This window comes from Apostichopus japonicus, chromosome 16, assembly GCF_037975245.1.
Source record: "Apostichopus japonicus isolate 1M-3 chromosome 16, ASM3797524v1, whole genome shotgun sequence".
NCBI classification, from domain to species: domain Eukaryota; kingdom Metazoa; phylum Echinodermata; class Holothuroidea; order Aspidochirotida; family Stichopodidae; genus Apostichopus; species Apostichopus japonicus.
The window spans coordinates 5,203,510-5,225,652 of record NC_092576.1 but is presented as its reverse complement, the minus strand read 5'-3'; the positions used below and the strand labels follow the sequence as shown (position 1 = coordinate 5,225,652).

Sequence of the window (22,143 nt, the reverse complement as noted above, 5' to 3'; positions counted from 1 at the left end):
GCACTTTTGTTCCAAACTTTTCTCGGTACATTTGTACCACTGGCCCTCACTTCACAAACTTATTAATCACTCTGGTTAAGCGAGTAAGCAACTGAGTACAAGTTATCTGCTTGATAAGCTACATAGACTACTGACTGAAAAAGCTATGTTAATGTAACAAAGGGGAAACTTTTTTCAACAAATTATATTCGACGACATAGTGAATTACCCCAAAATACAGTGCTTTTTCCTAGCGCGCTTAATATTATTTTCTTGGGGTGGGGGTGGGGCTGTTTATCACTCACATGAATAAAAAAATTGTTCACTTCATTCCAACTGAGTATTTGGAATGATGTGAACAATTAAACATTTTGCAGAAAAATGTTGAGTTGACGATATACGATAAGTTGTCAATTAAACATTTCTCAGAAAATTTTTCAATTGCTCATATGGAATGAAGTGAACAATTGAACATTTTGCAGCAAAAAATGACTAATTGACGAGATATGATTAGTTTTCAATTAAACATTTTTCATAAAATTGTTCAATTACTCATTTGAAGCAAGTAAGCAATGCAACATTTTTCTGTTTTTTGATAACATTTTATCTTGTTATCTAAACAATTTACAGAAAGATTTCACCTTATGGGGCAAAGTTTTTCTTATGTTGATGGCATTTTTAAGCTTCCGTAGATTAGCATTGAGCGTTTTAATTGTATATGTTGTACAGTAGTTCTATTAGGCATTTTTTTTAGTAGAGTATTCAAAATCATACGAAGTTTTGTATGGTGGAGTATAAAGATCGCGAGATACAATTTCTCATTGTGACAAGGAAATCGTAGTAAATATGACTGATTCAAGGTCAATTTTGACCGAAAATTTTGGGTCACTACAAGAATATATGAAAATTACAGTGCGACAGTCGGAAATTCCGACTGTCGCACTAAAATTGTCCAACTATCGTCAGTTTTACCAAGAGTGGGGGGGGGGGTGAGACACCCCACACCCCCCTCTAGAGACGTCCCTGGCTAGATTATGGAAGTTATAATTAATATTTAGGTAGAGCTGAATGAAAGGAAATCAACTAAAAAATCACACTAACTCTGGTCTATGTTTAGTTGGAATAAACCCAGTGAGACTTCTTATGGTGGATCTGCCTTCTACACTCCAATAGAAACTTTCTATTGAAAAATCGCTAAGAGAAACAACAAGCACATGCATGGAAACACGATAAAATCAAAATGCATAGAATGGCACTATAGGGTAACTTGGATGGTTCATTACCAACTATGGCTAATGGAGATCATAAATAAATCAGAAAGGGATTTCGGTATAAAATATATGTCTGGGTAGACCTATTTCACTTGAAGACTATTTGCTAAATAAACTCTTAAAGTCAGTTTATCTCCGCTTGACCCGAGATGACTGATTGTCTGTTTATAGCTCCATGGTCAGCTCTAGAATGTAGCAGTGGAATCTTTCAGAATCTACGAAGGGGGTTAAAGCGTTCAAAACCACTTTCAAGAAGAGAGGCAAGAACACTTCTCTGTTCTTTAAATCTGTAAATATGTGAAGGGTTGACGGGTGAAATGAATAAAAGAAATAAAATTAAGTTCTATGAACGAATAATTAAAACAAAAACGTTTTCAGTTTGTTGCCAGTCTACAGAAATCACTTCATTCTGAAAATGTAGTTGCTCTAAGGTCCCCCCCCCAAAAAAAAAGGAAAAGAAGAGTGCGCGTGTGTTTCTCCGGAATGGGAAGGAAACTTTGTATGCTGATGATTGTAAAGCACCAATAAGCATTAAACTTGCGAGCCAAAGGTGTTGCTTTTGTTTTGTATCACCACACTGGTACAGACGTAGAGTTGAAATTCAAAAAAGAAGATATTGATGAATGTACTGGATAATGATTGTGCAATAGTCGTTTGTATTGGTCAAATACTCTTTGGACCGGGAAAGACGCATTATGGAACTCTTCAACAATGTCCTTAGAATTCATATGACCAATTGGTTGGGTGGTCCGAGGCTTGCAGGTCTAGACTGGGGTCTAAACATTTTTGCAGGTCCATTTACATTCATTAACGAAGTGATGATTTAGTGGTCATTTAAATTGTTCAAGCACTCTTTGGACCGGGCAAGACGCATTATGGTACCCTTCTACAACTTCCTTAGACTTCCTATGACCTATTGGTTAGGTGGTCCATGGCGTGCTGCATGGATAAGGGCCCAAAGCTTTTTCGTGGTCCCGTTACACTCATTGAAGAAGTAATGATTTACCGGTCATTTAAATTGGTCAAGCACTCTTTGGACCGGGCAAGACGCATTATGGTACTCTTCTACAATGTCCTTAGAGTTCATTTTAACAATCGGTTTGGTGATCCAAGGCGTGCTGCATGGATGAGGGCCCAAAGCTTTTTCGTGGTCCCGTAACACTCATTAAAGAAGTAATGATCTAATGGTCATTTAAATTGGTCAAGCACTCTTTGGACCGGGCAAGACGCATTATGATACTCTTCTACAATGTCCTTAAAGTTCATGTTACCCATCGGTTTGGTGATCCAAGGCGTGCTGCATGGATTAGGGCCCAAAGTTTTTTCGTGATCCCGTTACACTCATTAAAGAAGTAACGATTTAATGGTCAGTTAAATTGGTCAAGCACTCTTTGGACCGGGCAAGACGCATAATAATACTCTTCTACAATGTCCTTAAAGTTCATGTTAACCATCGGTTTGGTGATCCAAGGCGTGCTGCATGGATTAGCGCCCAAAGCTTTTTCGTGGTTCCGTTACACTCATTTAAGAAGTAATGATTTAATGGTCAGTTTAATTGGTCAAGCACTCTTTGGACCGGGCAAGACGCATTATGGTACTCTTCTAAAATGTCCTTAGAGTACGTGTTACCGATTGGTTAGGTGGTCCAAAGCGTGCTGCATGGACTAGGGCCCAAAGTTTTTTCGTGGTCCCATTACACTCATTGAAGAAGTAATGATTTAGTGGTCATTAAAATTGGTCAAGCACTCTTTGGACCGGGCAAGACGCACTGTGGTACTCTTCTACAATGTCCTTAGAGTTCATGTTGACCATCGGTTTGGTGATCCAAGGCGTGCTGCATGGATTAGGGCCCAAAACTTTTTCGTGGTCCCGTTACACTCACTAAAGAAGTAATGATTTAGTGGTCATTTATATTGGTCAAGCACTCTTTGGACCGGACAATACGCATTATGTTTCCCTTCTACAAGGTCCTTAGACTTCCTATGACCTATGGTTGGGCGGTCCAAGGCGTGCTGGTCTTGATTAAGGCCCAAATGTTTTATTTCAGTTCCCGTTACATTTATTTAAAAAATGTTGATTTAATGGTCATTTTAATTGGTCAAGTATCTTTGGACCGGGCAAGACGCATTATGGTATCCTTCTACAATGTGTTAAGAATTCATATGACCAATTGGTAAGGTGGTCCAAGGCGTGCTAGTCTTGATTAGGGCCTAAAGTGATTTGTTCAGGTCCAGTTACATTAATTTAGGAACTGATGAAGTACTGGTCATTTTAGTTGGTCAAGAACTATTTGGACCGGGCAAGATGCATTATGGTACCCTTCCACATAGTCGTTAGAGGTCATATGACCCATGGGCCATTGATAAACCTCTTTCCAAGACCAAATGTTGAACATCTTGTAAGAAAGCCTTTGTCTTGCCAGAGTTGTTACGTCGATACCATTGTCGAATACGTAACTGAATATGTAGCTCAGTTACTCATTCGCGAATATCGAACGACGAACGGGGAATAAGTATCTAACTTCACACCGGTAGTTGAAACGCTTGGTGTAGTAAGGGTCAACGCTATCACTCACGTAATTGAAACGGTAACTATTTAGCACATATTATAATGGCTAAATACTTCTAAGAGGCTTTAGACCTTCTTTTTATGGGCAATTTGACCATCCAGCCGTTGGAGGATGACGACATCGCTGAATCTGAAAAAGATTCTGACGATTAAATCCTTATATGGTAAGCCACACTGTATGTATTACATATACATCTACTGTCGTAGCGCAATAGGCCTATATGACTCATCGTTACGCTTGACTACCATTGTATTACATAATACATGTAGGTAGAGTAGTTTGGAGGGAGGGGTGGGGTATAAGAGGGGAGGGGTTGGCAACCTGGTAGTAGATATGATTGAGGGGAGGGGAATGAACTGTTTTTGAAGTTTGAATAAGACATTTCAAAAGTCAAAGCAATTTGTTTCCCTTTTTTGTGTATTGTTTGTACAAATTTTGTAATTATGCGCATACTAATTAGCCTTTCATTAGACCCTTGCTCCAGTTACAGCAACAACTGAGGTGCCAAATATGATGTGGATGGACAACATCCTATACTTATCACTCCAGAAGAGCCTTTGACCAGCATGGAGACCATAACTTTGATATAAACCATAAAAAAAAAAAATTCTCCACACCTGTCTGTCTTTGTCCCTCTCCAGTTTATTCCCTACCCTGTGCCTTTAGTCTTCTCTTTGTCCCTCCACAGTTTATCTCCTTCCTCTCCTCTTCCCCTGTTGCTTTCTTCTCACCATCTATTATCTACTTATAATCCCCTTTCATCCATCTCGTGTTCACCGTACACTGCTCATTAACCTGTCTGTATTCTGTGTGTTTTTGTCCCCTCTGCTACTGTAACTTTTCATTTAGCCTCTGAAGAAGATCCTGCTAGGATCGAAACGTCAGGCCAACTTACTTTTACACAAACCCTAAATTTGGTAGCCTGTAAAATCATAATTTATTCGCGAATGAAAATTTAACAAAACGTCAAAAAATCAGTCATATTCCTCACATTCAAGCATCAAATTATATTTTACTTATAAAATAACATGTCTTGAACTAATCAAACTATCAAAAGTCCAGCAGATTTCATCAAAATAATTTCAAATGGGCAAAGGAAAGTACAGTGTATGTATCATAACCTCATTTGCATATTTACATATCTAATTAGCTCAATTATAAAAAAAAATTAAACCTCATTTCAATACCTATCTGTCAATACTTGGGTCCCTATTGACAAAAATGACCTAATTTTATGTAATTACAATGTGTAAATATTTTTCCCCCTGGGGACAATTATATGATCACACTTGGGAACCCGATGTCCTTGCAACTGAACTTAAACAGTCCATTCTTTGAGATACCGTCAATAAAAAATTCTTCTTTGTCCTGGGTGCTGATATCCACTTCGTTGGCATTAGTTTTATTTGATCTACAACACGTTGTATAATGGTACATCCTTTGGCAATTGTTGTACTGGTTTACCATATGCTAGACATTTATCGTTTTCGTGGCGTCCTCCACAGTTACCACACAACTTTTAGGAGCCATTGAGTTTGAGCTAGTGTGCCATTTATAAGCTCAGGATGTTTTGTTTACTAGGACCAGCTATATTGAAATGAACCGCCCATGTGTTTTGGTGTTTAGCGCCCCCATTTTTGTTTCCCTATAACATCAATTGTGGAGTTTGACAGTGTAGCCAAGTCTCTTAAAATACTATACCACAGTTAACTGTAGCTGGTATGTAAGGTCGGCCTAGTCTACCTGATCACTATACCACATATCGTTAGGTTTCGCCGAGTAACACTGAACCGTATGTGTATTGTACACATGCGAAACGTGCACAATCGCACCTCCGCAACTCTTCAATGTTTTCTTGAATTCGCCCAAATATATAAATACTTGCAAAATAAAATCAACATGGAAGAAGAAATTGATAACTTCTCCCTACTCCCCTCAATAAAATTATTATGCTTTAACAATACAGATTTTGACATGCTGTTTCTATTTTGTTTAGAGTATGAATGCTTTACTGAACAATATTGAAGTTCGAATGAAAGAAGACACCATCATACATGTACTGTAGGCCTATAAACGGGTATTACAGCATTTTTAGCAGTCTGTTGCAGAACATTGTTGTCTAGTTACAAGTAGTCTGTTTTTTGGCTATAATGTTATATTGTTTCCATTTGTAAATTAATCTCCATTTTGTAACTCTCAGATGCCTTCGGTAATGTATGATGACTCACACGTGCATACTTTAAGTTTGTCATGAAATACAACGTATCACTTCATAACCTCAACAAGGATACACACACTTACCACAAACATTTATTCACAACGTCATTTACAACAAGGCCTCTATCGTGTTGCATTCAATCTTCTTAATTAGCGGTTAGGCCTATACAGGCAAACAGCAAGAGCAGACTCAGTCACAACAAAAATGTTATCACCGTCACTTGAGTTGAAGTTTACTTTCATATCCTATCGATTGGACATAGCATAGGCCTAGGTATTACTATTGCTATAATACAATACGATATATTACTAAGATGAAATCCAGGCTACGTGCTTGACTTTCTCGGCAACATATAAAGTTCATATCCTAGTGGGACTATCCCTTCGACAATTTAGCGGAAGGAACTCAGGAATTAACTGTTCAAGTTGGGTTAAGAAACTTTCCATAACGGTACCGTCACCATGGCTTCGATTGTTAGGGAATGTGGCATATTTGCAGAAAATACCTAAAATGACCAAACTTGTTGAGCGCGAAAATTATCGGAGTGTATGAGCTTAAATTAAGTACAACTAAATCGAAGGCCATGTCTAGCCTTTTACAATCACTTATTATGGTATGATTATGTATTACTATTGGGTCATTCCATATCAAATCACCAGATTTTTGAGCATGTTGTAGTTCGACATCTTTGAAAAATCCCCAAATTTATTGTATGTTTGGACCACCATGAAATAAGCATATTCTGAAAATTTCAGTTGCATTGCTTTACAATTGGCCGATTTATTACACTTTGAAATTCCGCAATCTGTCGCCACCATGGTATTTTGGCATTTTCTTGACTTGTGAGGTCTCATTTCTCAGCAATTAAACATTTTACTAAATAAAAAAATAAAAAGGAAATAAAAAATTAGGCTTCAAAAATATTGTCTTGTGGACTTAGGTCAACTTAAAAGTGTCAAAATATTCCATGTTTGTACTTAGTTTTCACTAATCAAGCAACTGAAATTTTCAGAATATGCTTATTTCATGGTGGTCTAATCATACAAAAAATTTGGGAATTTTTGGAGAGGGTGCAGCAACAGCCATCCGTGATTTGACACGGAATAACCCTATATTAGATTTACTTCCAATTTATAACATTTTTATTTTACATAGGATCAATGGTGGTCTAATGGTGCTGGGATTTATTCCTTCTCCCGTAACCTTTAATTTTCAATCATGTTCTGCTTCTGAAATTTCTCATAATTGTCTGGAATGCTGCAGTTCCTTCCCTTTTACATAGCAAATCGGTTATTCACTGTCGTTCGTTTCGATCGATATAATTTATAGACGAATTATTCATTCGCAACGAGCTCCGCGATGATTTGGGAGTAGTTGAAGGCCGTTTTAAAAATTAACTTGGTTTCATTTTTCAGTACAATGTTTATGCCACATGTTCCTTCAAGTTCTAAAATTACTCCCGTTATTAATTAGTAATGGTTGTACACAAATACAAGCAGAATTAATATGCATATGTGCACTAAGCTCTTAAAACAATCATAACATGTAGTGGCTTACTAGCCTGATAAAAGTTATAAATAAGCATATCATACTGCTGACAATCAAAATGAAATTAGGATACTTAGTTCTTGAGAGATAAATCCATGATTGGATTTACATTCGAGATGTCATGTCGAGATGTCATATCAGTACTGCGCTAATTTAATTTCATTGCATAAACTTTTGACTAACGAACGTTACATAAATGCAGCAAGGCATGATGTTCTTGGTCAGGTATTGTCACAACAAGTAATCACAATTGAACGATGCCTATGACTGAGAATTATTATACAATATACAGTAGTATTCTATCTAGAACGCAAAAGAACGCGAAAACTAATTAAAGTAGAGCTGAACTTTATCACTAGACTAGATAGGTAATGAACGTGAAATATAAACAGTGACTACAATTAACGATAAACAGATGTACAATAATAAAAGTATTGTATTTTATATATATATATGACTTTTCTTGAAGTGTTTAGTAATTATCTATTGTCCTACAAGTGTCATGCTCTTATGTAATATATACATTTCGGTTTTTGTTTCTATTCATCTTCCTCCCTTAGTTTTCAGTTAGCTCTTTCATCTCTTTGAGGGTAATCTCTCTGTTTGTTTGTTTATATCATTTTTTAGGTACACTTTGTTTTCCTTAATTCCAAGAAAAAAACACTGTCAGCTAACTAATATTTAAAGCTGATTTATATTGAATGAAAAATGTTTACACAGCTAAGACACATGCATGACAAGAAATAGAAGTTTCACGTTTATCGTATTCCAAACTGTATCGTCTAGAGATGGTTTCAACATATCGTCTATGATATGACACATTGGAATAGTCACCAAATTGCTACAACAAAAGTTCCTATTCTTGACTTTCCATATATATTTGATAATCTTGGTTATGATGTAATTTTTTGGAATATACACAGTTTGGATTCTCTCTGTATATCTGCTTGTTGTAGTTTTCATTGGGCTGTTCAATCTCCTGATACTCGGAAATGTCGTGAGGAGCTGTAACATGATCGCTAAAATAACCATGTGTTATGGCTTTGTGATATTCAGTTGCCATCATTTCAGCTGATGGACTCAATGTTTGCGGTTCACTTTTGATCATAGAAACGTCTGTACTCGAGCATCTTGAGGTATTCCTGCAAAGTAATATTAATATAATTGTTCGTATCACGTCTGAAAAAAAGCTAGAAAAGATTGATTTTAGAGGCAACCCCGGTAATGGTGCAACTCCGTTCTTCATTCTGTGTAAGATAGTTGAGTTAAGTTTAGTAGAAAACAAGTTCAGGAGGGAATACTCAAGTCCCCATCAAAGAAAAATGAAGAAACAAACACTCAGACCCGATTACAATGATTAAAGTGCTTGTCCAACGCATTCTTAATCCCATTCACACTACTTGCAAGTACAATTTTCTCAGACTACCGTTCCACTCATTCACAAGCCTATAAAAAAAAAGTTATGCCAAATATTAATCCTACTTTGTGACTTTTGGAGTTTACGACAATGACCTCTGGTAGTACTACTTTTAGCAAACATGAAAAGTCAGTAAAGGATCAATTGTCAAAACCATACACAATCTTGACAACCTGAATCAAGTCAACACGTAACCTCCAGTGAAGTGAGATTCAAAGAGTTGTAACACATAAGGATCACCCTTTAAGGCACTAATCATCCTAGTAGCCCTCCTCTGGACCTTCTCGAGTACTTCCTTATCCTTAGCAAAATATGGGAGATGAATATTATACCACCAGAAAATATAGTTCCATAATCATAACGAAAAATAATTTATTCTACATTTCCCGTATAGTAATGCAATTAAACTTACTATTGCCTGTGAAAAGAGAGGCATTAATCACATATCATATAATATAACGACAATACACTATAAAACATATCATGTGCACTGGATGGTTAATTTGTTATAACTGCAATACAGTATAACACACATCATAAACACTGGATGGTTAACTAGTTATAACGGCAATACACCGTAACTCAAATCACGTGCACTGGATGGTTAATTTGTTATCACTGCAATACATTATAATATACATTATATACACTTGATGGATAATTAGTTATAACTGCAATGCACCGTAATCAAATCATGTACACTAGTTGGTTAATTAGTTACAACTGCCAACACACTGTATCAATGTCACACATACACACATAAGATATAATGTAATTACGTTAACTTCTTTATTTTCTAAGATCAAATACTACCTGCTGAAAAAAATCCCGCATGTAAACGCTGGCAGTATTAAGAGGAAGGAAATGACGCCAACCAATGACCAAACCAACAAATCTGAATCCTTCTTCTCGACATCATCTTGCAAAGAATCATCTTCTGAAACTATGGAGGGATAGAATTATAACAAATTCATGTCCTAACTAAAGTTAACTCAATACTTTAGGAATACTAGTACGATATTAATTTTGTGTTCAATTGAGCTTATTTCCAAATCAATGTGACGGACACTTTTAATACTGAACTATTTTCACTATAGTAAACCTGACGTTGTTGTTAAACGCATGCACTTAAGGGTGACATAAATTTACCCGTCGCATGTTTTACACGCATAGACGTAATAGTTCATAACATATCTAATTTTCATAAAAGAGTCCTTTAATCAACAATAAAATACACAATTACCATAATAACAAGTTGAACGCTAATGGTATCTATTTTTATCCTCGTCTTTCAGCATTTCCGTTTAATAAACATGAGAAAACCTTGCTTTATTTTCTGGAATTCCCTTTCGTCAATGTTGATCATTTGCCTCTCATGTTAGGAAAACGCTCATTAACACAACACTATAGATATTGAATATTGATTGATTTACGTTTACTACTTAGTATTTTATCCTGATTAACTTTATTAGTGATTGATGATGGACGTATTGGTTATCGGAAAGCTTTAGGTTGGTAAAAATAGGCCTAAAGTGAACTAAGTATAGCCAAACAAAAATAGAAACAAAAACAGGGAGATTTTGAGACAAAACTAAATCATTAAGTAATTCTGAATTTAGTTTTCGTATAAGTAAATGTAGTTTACCTGATTTATCTGAGCTCTCAAACAAGATAAAATTGATAGTCAGGTTCTGACTAACTAATTCTATCCCTTTAAACTGACATGAAATGTTGACGTGAGTTCCAGTTGGTAGTAGATGTAATGTAGATTCTGAGTCTGTGGTGTTTACCTTCTCCTTGTTTGGTTTGTATAGTACATTGTGTACATTGGATGCATCTACTTCTTCACCATTCACAACCCACGTTATGCTAGCAGGAGGTCTTGAACTTATAGCAATACATCTAACCTTTAAAGCTTTGCTTCGATCCTCTACTAAGTAATCATATAAACGTGTCGGTTCGCCGACCGTTCGTTGATCAAATGATAATGTAAGCTCTGGAATCACTGGAGAAAGATAATAATCTAAGATATTAACAATGATAAATGATCGGATATCATGTTAATAACATCTGCTCAGGAACTTTCATTTGCTCTGCCCTCATAGATTATCTCAACACTGGGTTACTTAGCCCTTACACGAGGGAGGGGGAGGGGTAGCGAGACCTTTGAAAGAGATATGTTAGTGATCTATAAATGAATACTGAACATTAACGCGCTCTCAGTCAATCAATCAAGTAATAAGTAATTACGTATGAAAAAACATGAACACAACATACAACACACAATAATTAATAATTACATAATTCATTAAGTTACAAGATAATTCTGGCATGAAAGAAAGACTTAAGTGTGGACTATTATTTGTTTTTTGTAAGTGTACAGTGAGTACTGTGATAAGTATTAACCCTCAAATTTGAGAAAGTGGCAGCTATGATATTTATACATTTGCTTTCCAAGTGTAGCTTCGTTCTAATGTCATGTAATTGTAGGATACATGTTTTAAATCCGTCACGCCATGAGTTTCATTCATTTGTAATTATTTCATATAGATAAAAGAAAACTTACTTCACACCATGGTTTATGTTTTTTTTGAATTATTGCAACACAGATGATATAGCTTAATACTACAATAACAATTACATATATAACATGGCAGTACAAATATTGTTACATTACTTACCTACGGTTGTCACTTGGTAGCTCACAACATGTGTATAGTTACGATTACAGTTATACAATCCTTGGTGATTAAATGTAACGTCTGATATTGCTAATGAGTAGTTATTCGATAAGCTGACACCCGCTAAAGAATCAAAACTTATTTCATTTGCAAAGATGACTCGATCGTCAATAAACCATTTGTTTCCTCTTGTCGCAGATCCATTACATTTCAAGATCACAGAATCTCTTTCAACAAGTCTGACAACTATTGGGTCTTTAGATCCACGTGAACCAGAAACGAAGAAAATCAATAAGAATGTGAACCAAATACTCTCCATATTGAAACACAAGCAGCGTCTGTTCTTTCAGTAAACCATCAACGATCGTTAGTGCTTTGCTAATCCTTTAGGATCGACAAAATAAAATGATGTTAAACTTTTAGATCCTTCATAGATCTAATAAGTTAAGGATTATAAATTTTTAGATTGCAGGCGCTCATAGTCATATAACAATGTTAATCATCTACAGTAAGGCTTTAAGTTACAACATGGATTTTAAATAAAACGGCTGGACAGTCATTGGTGCTTGAACTCAGCGTCTTTAACGTAATCGTCTGACATTAAAGGATACATACACAAACGAAACAGCAGAAAGCAAAGATTATACAATAAGTCCATTTGATCTATAATGTTGCAGATACATTGCGTGTTTATTAATATACACAGTTGACATTCTCTTTGTTTATCTTCGTGTCGCTGTTTCCATTTCCAGATACCGATGAGTGTCACTAGGTTCTGTCATATTTTCGCTAAAAATACCGCTCTGTGATCGCTTTGGGATATTCATTTGTAACATTTTGAGCTGATGGACCTTGTGATTGCATTCCATTGATGATCGTGGAAATGTCTGTGCTCGAGCATCGTGAATTATTCCTGCCAATTAACAAAAAAAGAATGATCCGTTTCACGTCTGAAAGAGCAAGTGAACGTGATTTCAGAGGTAACCTGGTTTTGGTGCAACGCCGTTCTTTGTTCTGCAATACACTATAATACACCCCATGTACACTCGATGGTTACTTTGTTAACAACTTAGTTAACAACAATACATTATAACACACAGTTAGTTATAATAACAATACACAAAAACACACATCATATACACTTGAAGGCTAATTAGGTATAACTGAAATGCACTAAAACATACATCATATACACTTGATGGTTACTTAGTTATAACTGCAATACACTATGACACACACCATATATACTTAAAAGTTCATTATATATAACTACAATACAGTAGAGCACACATCATATACACTTGAAGGTTAGGTTAGTTATAGCTACAATACACTAGAACACACATCATATACACTTGAAGATTAAGTTAGTTAAAGCTACAATACACTATACCGCACACTATATACGCTAGATGGTTAATTAGTTATAACTACAATACACCTTGACACACACTATATACACTTAGTAGTTCATAAGATATAACTACAACACACTAGAGCACACATCAACATACACTTGAAGGTTAATTGAGTTATAGCTACAATACACTATACCGCACACTATTTTCCCTAGATGGTTAATTAGTTATAACTACAATACACTATGAAACACACCATATACACTTAGAAGTTCATTAGATATAACTACAATATACTAACACACGCTGTATATACACTTGAAGGTTAATTGAGTTATAGCTACAATACACTATACCGCACACTATTTTCCCTAGATGGTTAATTAGTTATAACTACAATACACTATGAAACACACCATATACACTTAGAAGTTCATTAGATATAACTACAATATACTAACACACGCTGTATATACACTTGAAGGTTAATTGAGTTATAGCTACAATACACTATACCGCACACTATTTTCCCTAGATGGTTAATTAGTTATAACTACAATACACTATGAAACACACCATATACACTTAGAAGTTCATTAGATATAACTACAATATACTAACACACGCTGTATATACACTTGAAGGTTAATTGAGTTATAGCTACAATACACTATACCGCACACTATTTTCCCTAGATGGTTAATTAGTTATAACTACAATACACTATGAAACACACCATATACACTTAGAAGTTCATTAGATATAACTACAATATACTAACACACGCTGTATATACACTTGAAGGTTAATTGAGTTATAGCTACAATACACTATACCGCACACTATTTTCCCTAGATGGTTAATTAGTTATAACTACAATACACTATGAAACACACCATATACACTTAGAAGTTCATTAGATATAACTACAATATACTAACACACGCTGTATATACACTTGAAGGTTAATTGAGTTATAGCTACAATACACTATACCGCACACTATTTTCCCTAGATGGTTAATTAGTTATAACTACAATACACTATGAAACACACCATATACACTTAGAAGTTCACTAGATATAACTACAATATACTAACACACGCTGTATATACACTTGATGGTTAATTAGTTGTAACCGCCATACACTGCACGCCAGGAAAATCTGGCTACGTTGTACAATGTACTTCTTCGTCAAGTCAAGTCAGTAGCACAGCGTCTAGTGAGTTATTATCCTGCCGGGTAATTATGTGACACTCTACTGTTCTGATGCTTTCTTCCTTGTTACTTTCACTATCGCTTAAAAATTGTAAATTGAGGGAAAGTAATTTATATAAACCCGGAATTTTTATTCACGCTAGTTACGTTTTCTGAAGAGCTATCACGGCCGTATTTACAACAAATAAAATTGTGTGATTTGTCCTTTACATTAATCTTTTAAAAGCAGAGTAGGTCAAACAAGTTTCGATTAGTACAACAGAAAACAAACGTTGGAAAACATCACCTGAACTACATTTCCAAAGTTCGTTTCCTTATAACGCACGCTGCAAAGTTTACAATACATATTAACATCCCAATCCTAAAACAGGTGGAGAAATGGAAAATGTTAGGTGCGTTGAACATCACACTTAAAAAAATTTATTTCTGTATAAGTATGGGCATAGTTTCATGATTCGAAATGCGCACTTCTGTTACAATCATCGTGAACATTGCTTATCTAACGTTTCGAATAGATGTGTCATTAATGTCTTCCTGGTATTCACGGGTGTTACTATAAGTAATGTCATATCTTAGCTAAAAAACCGCAGTGTGATATTCAGTTGTAACTTTTTGTTGTTCACACTACATGAAGAGAAGTTTACTTCTGTTAGGTTTATTATACAATATACATTTTGTACGAAATTATTTTTGCAAAGTCCACGGCGCAATTGATCAATGTCAATTAATACTGCAAAAAATAACAGTAGACCAACAACAACAACGTTATATAAGCGTAAACCTCTAATTATAATGTTACGTGCTATGGCATTTAAATACATTAATGTACTGTAGACTATATGGGGTACGAAGAGATTTTACTTATATAAACTTTCACACTGAACATACCGATCATGCATTAGTGTTTTTATATAATAAAAATAAACCTACTTGCCTAACATGTGTGGCGCAGGAATCACAAACATGAGAAAGCACTAATTCAGAACGGGGTTGCATCACGTGACTTCCGGAGACCGGGAACTCAGCCCAGAGAACAAAAGGCCAGGTGCACGATTACAGATGTTACATTACTCTGCCTAGAAAAGACATGATGGTGATGTCTCTGTAAATGAATGAAGCATTGCTTAGTTAGTGTTAGACAATTTATACAACGTAATGAATGGTTTAAGAACTATGCTACTTAAATTAAGTATAATACTGTCTCGTTTCACCATGGCAACATCAAACTGAGGCGGATTTTCACCGCTTATCGAGATTCGTTTTCTCGGGTCATTGGTATTTGCGGGTCGGAATTGAAAAGTAGGTATAAACACAACATTGGTTAGAGACATAGTTACGTACTTAAAGACCTAGTGAAAGCTTCAACGCCCCCAGAATTGATAATGTTAAGTCTTTAATGTAATGTTCTCTTCAACGATTATGAGCTCCTCACCACACTTCACCCGACTTCACCCAAGATTTTCAAAATCCTGCAGGATCCGACCATGATTACAAAAGTTAGAAAAATAATGGTATCTGTTTATCATTTAAATTGAACGATAGATCAAAATTTTGCTTTTCTTTATAATTTATAGTCCCATACTATATATACCAAGAGTATGTTGATTATGGATCAGTGCGAGACTTATGAATTACCAGTCGGATTACGAGGCGAACAACGTTCCCTCGTCCCAAAGGACAGACTGAGAAGTATGCAAAAATCAAGACAAAAAGATTGATCCTAAGATCTTTAAACAGTGGTATTGGATAGAAAATGAATTAACGATATTATAAAAGTGAAAGTATACCTTTTATCAAAATATGACGAGAGTCAATTTTTCATTTGTTCTTATATTTTCAAAATGAAACTTCCTGTGTTAAAAAGATTCCTGGAAAAAGAAAACGGGGCAGTAAAGATATTTCAAAGCTTGAACTGAAAGTAACACGTAACTTTGGCTAATTGTGGCATTTGTGGTACGTCTCTAATAAAAAGTGAAACTATTTCTTACATATTTAAACAACTTATTTCAACGTTCGATGTAATTGACACGAGAACTGTTTGCATGCAGAAATTCTTACTTTCCTAAACTGATTTAGAAAGTAGCCTCAATCCAATGTGCGGAATGAAAAGTTGATTTTGTAACTGATAAACAGTGTTGTGCATATTAAAGGTCTGGAGAGGAAATGGATTCAAATGACATTCGCTCGACTGATTTAGATAGCGGCCAAATCTATATAGTACTGCCAACGGGAGAATTAAGAATTTAATTAGAAAAAGGGGTTTGTCACTGAACCCGACAGCCATGTATAAGATCTGGGGTTATGCACATAAAAAAGGAACTTTATGGGTAACAGCATTTTATATCCACACGAGCATTTTCTCCACTTTAATTTTAATGTTACTTGTATTCCTACTATTATGGATAACTTTGATAATGACAGGTTCAAAACTATTTTTGTAATATTTTCTCAGACATATTTGCTTGGCTTGTTCCGAATTGATTATTTACACGGGTGTGAAGAACTATAGGAAGTGAAATTTATTTTGGACGACAGTTTCTATTGCCTTATTTATGGCTGTGCGCATATTAAAAAGTTCAGTCTTTCAATTATCTGTTTTTCATAGCCTAAGACTTGGTGTAAATTCTTCTTGAAATGAAACTTACCGATACGGCCCTTTCTAAACCGTTTGCAACGAGAAAGAAGACACTTCCATTTCTGCTTTTCAGTGATTCTATGCATGTTATACATTGTGGTCTGAGGTTACTCAAATTTGCATACGGAATGGTTCATTTCATGGATATCTCCCATCCTATTATTCATTCTCTATGTCAAATGTTATATTTTTGCAAAGGGAATGAAAACTATTCGGACGTTATTTTTTTCTTTTTTTATTAAGTCCACATTTCCAGTAAGAATTTGAATATTATAATTGCAAGTAAATGGTATGACGAAAGGAATACATCATTTTATTACTTCATTCTACCTTTATTTGGTCACAATGACAATTACTCATTGCCTTTAAGGCATTGACGTGAACGTGAATGTCTGTTAAAAATTACATTTCCATTTAAACGTTGAGTATACAATATTCGCAAGAAGAATGGTATGACGAAAATACTAGATTATTAAATGGGTTGTTAATAATAATAAAAATCATAATAAATATATATATATGTATATATATATATATATATATATATATATATATATATATATATATATATATATATATATATATATATATATATATATAAATAGTAGTGGTCCATACTGATAATATAAAAGATAAACAAGCGAATATTTTTAACGACATACTCCTATATTTCGGAGTGGTCACCACTCCATCGTCAGGCAATTGTACAAGATCAATTAAATACAAGGGCTAATATACATCCAAAGAGAACAATAGTGATAAGCATGAGTGATTTTTTTTTTAAAACTAGGAATGATTAGAACAACCAGCAAATTTTTTAGTCAATATTTTTAAACTAGGAATGAATAGAACAAACAACAATAAAAAGTAAATAGGGATTAGAATAGCTCCAACCCGTAGCTCGCTTCATATCTTTTTAAGTCAGCATTTAAGTCTTTTATTAGGAGACTCTCTTTAATCTTCCTCCTGAACCACTGGGGTTCATTACCAATAGCGGCACAATGGTCAACAAAAGTAGGCAGATTATGTTTCCTTGTTTTCCTATATATATATATATATATATATATATATATATATATATATATATATATATATATATATATATATATATTTTCCAACTCATTACGATTTTCATTTATATATATTCATTTGCCTTTGTCGTTTACCTCCAATTGCATTAACATAAAGTCTGTTCAAAGTATCTCTTTCGAGATCCGGCTTTAGGAATCACAGATGATTTCGAGTTGGTTAGCATCATGTTTGATCTCTAGAGTAAGGCAAAATATGTCACCAAAAACAGAACTAGTATTGTTCGATACAGGTGACAAACGCCTACAGTGGAATTACGACTTTCCTTACCGGTTTCGAACCTCTGGACGTACAATCAGCGCCCATAGCCTAGTGGTTAGGGTGTCCGCGTACAGAGCGGAAGGCTCGTGGTTCGAATCCCGGAGGCTGAAAGTTTTTTCACTGTTCTTGAATTTCCAACTCATTACGATTTTCATTTATATATATTCATTTGCCCTTTGTCGTTTACCTCAATTGCATTAACACACACAACACACACACACACATATATATATATATATATATATATATATATATATATATATTTATACAGATCAACACATCAGAAAAATTCTACTACACGACCGGTTTTTGTCCTCATCAAGAAGACGGTATAAGAATCGAACCCGTGACCTTGTATCACAGACCGAAGTCCGTACCACTAGATCACAGTGGTTCTACTGGTGTGCGAATGCGTATTGGGAAGTGCAATGAAATAACTAACTAGAAGAGGTTATTGATGTTGATTTTTTTATTTCTTGTCAGAATTTTATGATTTGCTTCATTTGTGCCTTTTGAACTGAGATAAACTCCGAATCATAACCTCTACTAACAAAATACGTTTTGTATTCTTTGAGACGGTTATTGAGTAATGTCTTTCGGCAATATTGTAGGGAATATCAGACAGACAGGAATTTTTTTTGTTTTCATTGTGTTTCAATTGCCATTACTTTTTACCTACTATACACTGGTGCTGTGGCCGAGTGGGTAAAGGCGGTAGCATTTGAAGCAATGAGACTAAGCAATCGGGAGGTTTGGGTTTGATTCCCGGCCGGGTAATAGTAAGTCGGGTTATTATCCAAGAGCAATGTATGGTTTTCCAATCTGAAATGACTTTCTATATTGAAAAGATACCAAATTTGAGTTAAATTGTTGAATTGGGAGCCACCCGACGTGTAAGTTGTATTCATAAGCTCCTGCTGGCTTCTCCAAAATTTGTAGTCGCTTAAGCCTCGCGAAAATAACTGCTGATTATTATTATTATTACTACCCTGTAAGTTTGTTTTTAACATATTCAGCCATCGTTGGTTACCAGGTTCTATACGCTATAAAAATCAAGAATGTATACAATTATTCAAAAATACAGAGAGATCCATCCATCCATCTTTAGACTATTGTGATATTGTCTTGACAAGGGGATCAAAATTTTACCTTTGTTAACCTTAAATGACATTTGACCCTTTCTAAAGGTGATCTACATACTAAAGACAAACATACATAACAGAGATGTTTTTTGAGTTATCGTGTTGACAAAGTTTTCCAGTTTGACCTCTGTTGATCCCAAATGACTATTTGAACGTGTACTCATCAAGTTGGATCTACATACCAAGTGTGACCAAGCAAGGGGTGGGGAAATGATAACACATCAAGTTTTCTTCCTTTTCTCTATCATTTAATACTCTCTTGGTGTTAACCGAACTGAAACCTTTAAACAAATAAAAAGAAAGAACAATACATAAAAACAAGCTCACCAACCGAGATGAAACAACTTTTGACAAATTGACTCCTATTTACAATGAATCAACACATATAAGTACAGCAAATCTTATAAAGATCTTGCCAGTGATGATTTCATACAGTATATATTATGCCTGTATATACAGCACCCATAGGACAACCAATACCACCATGAATAATAGACAACCATGCTTCATAATCTAAGAAGAATCTAGGTACATGAACAAGCATGAACAAGCAATACCCAAAAATTACCCTAACTGTCACAGGAAGTCATTTCATGATTCTCAACGCACATTCCAATTACCGGAGATTGATGCATACAAAGCCTTTCCCTCATGCTTAGACCTAGCTATATGAAAACAATATGGTATATTTACAATGTGACTTGTTAGTCAAGAACAAATAAAATCACAGTAACCTACCCCTCTCCAAAGCACAACCAATTCTCTCTCTACAAGGTCATCACTGCACTGGTAGACTCTTTAATTGTCATAAAACAATACCTCTGACAGCAACCATTGGCAAATGCCATAAATCTTGAGGTTTGACTGGATTTCATATGATGGTTTTATTTGATTTTGTTCAGTCAGAATGAGATAAACACAAGGCTAAAAAGAGGGCTCACTTCTTAAATTGCAAATAGAAGAGAGGTGGTTAAGAAATATGCTTTATGCAAGTACCTTAAGTACCTTTGTCACAGAAGTATAATATTAAGTAACATAATAATCAGCAAATCTTCTCAAAGCGCTTTAAACATGTAAACCTAGAAACATATAGTAACAAAAACCTAAATACTTAATACATAGAACCAATAAGGCACAACATTTAAAGCCTAAAGCAACAATATAAAAAACACTCGTCCTACACGATAATAATGAAAGTCCTAAACACATATAGTCCCAAAAAAATTCAGAAATATGTAAATAATAAAACAGTTTTAAACAAAGAATACACAAAAGATTGAAGAAAATTCAATAATTAAATATAAATAAGTATGAGAAACTATAGTACATTAAAAAAATATTGTAAAAGCATAAAACAGATAGTAATAAACACCCAATACTAAACGATAAAAAATAGAACCCTAAATGTAGTAATAAAAAATCTTAAACAAAATGTTAAGAATTAAGTAAATAGTTCCAAACGTAGTATGCATATTATAAATTGAAACACAGACAATTCGTATGAGGTGTTATACATACACTCCGTCACCTTCGCGTAGATTCACATTGGTCCTCAAACCTAGTTTTTATTTCAAACTTTGACCTTTGGTGACCCAAAATAACATTTCACCTTCTCATAAAATAATAGGCACCTCCCATTCAATATGGTATGTCCACATGCAAAGTATGAGATATGTTGGAGATTCCCCTCTTGAGATATTGTGTTTATTATGATTACACATTTTGAGCTCCAGTGACCTCAAATGACCTTTAACATTCTCAAAATCAATAGCATTTTTTGTACTCAATATGGGGTATTAATTTTATCGAAGATTCTCTGTGTGTTTACGAGCAAAGTTGCATTGTTCCTGATATTTCTTAGTCTTTCTTCTGTCTGTTAAAACGAGAGATGATTCAGTTGCATCATACGGACGTCGTCCACCTGCCTTTCAAATTTCAAACTTTCACGTCATCCAAAAGCTTTGCTCTAATTAATTGAGATATACAAATATATGAATAAATACAAGCAGAATAGGTGCATGTTTCCATACTCATTAAATCATTGTATCATTTCTCAGTATATTAGTAATAACTCTACACATTGTACATAGAGAGTGAGTGAACGTAAAGGAAGGCAAAGGACGACATGTGTAGTGCAGTTTACTTATTGTACATAAATGACTACATTAGCACTGTAGCTTAGTAATTGTACACAAAGTAAGACGTTAGTACTGTAGCCTGTTGACTGTGTATATACGACGACATTAGTACTGTAGCTTATTGAATGTGCACATATGACGACATTAGTACTGTAGCTTAGTGACTGTGCACACATGACGACATTAGTACTGTAGATTACTGGCTGTACACAAATTAAGAAGTTAGTACAATAGCCTATTGACTGTGCACATATGACGACATTAGTACTGTAGCTTAGTGATTGTGCACATATGACGACATTAGTACTGTAGCTTAGAGCTTGTACACAAAGTGAAACATTAGTACAATAGCTTATTGATTGTACACAAATGATGACATAGTAATGTAGCTTAGAGATTGTACACAAATGATGACAAGGGTTCAGTGGCTCAGATATTGTACACAAAGTAAGACGTTAGTACTGTAGCTTATTGACTGTGCACATATGACGACATTAGTACTGTAACTTATTGATTGAACAGAAAGCAAGACATTAGTAGAGTAGCTTATTGATTGCTCAGAAATGATGACATTAGTACTTTAGCTAATTGGTTGTACACAAAAGACAACCTTGTACT

The 22,143-nt window shown here is 34.8% G+C and overlaps 1 protein-coding gene across 2 annotated transcripts in view; it reads right to left on the bottom strand.

Annotated features, from left to right (window-relative positions):
- Positions 1 to 4,532: 4,532 nt before the first annotated feature.
- Positions 4,533 to 22,143, bottom strand: part of LOC139983222 (uncharacterized) — a 36,599-nt gene continuing 18,988 nt past the window's right edge. The window contains exons 16-22 of one of the 2 annotated variants that reach the window (XM_071996628.1): positions 19,570 to 19,668; positions 16,048 to 16,128; positions 15,191 to 15,362; positions 11,684 to 12,596; positions 10,648 to 11,007; positions 9,816 to 9,945; positions 4,533 to 8,727 (exon numbers count right to left, since the gene is read on the bottom strand). In XM_071996628.1, coding sequence (XP_071852729.1) covers positions 19,653 to 19,668 — 16 coding nt within the window. In that variant the 3' untranslated portion in view covers positions 4,533 to 8,727; positions 9,816 to 9,945; positions 10,648 to 11,007; ... (2 more) ...; positions 16,048 to 16,128; positions 19,570 to 19,652. Of the gene's footprint in view, positions 8,728 to 9,815; positions 9,946 to 10,647; positions 11,008 to 11,683; positions 12,597 to 15,190; positions 15,363 to 16,047; positions 16,129 to 18,515; positions 21,354 to 22,143 lie in introns of those variants that run through there. The other variant, XM_071996627.1, reaches the window with a different exon arrangement.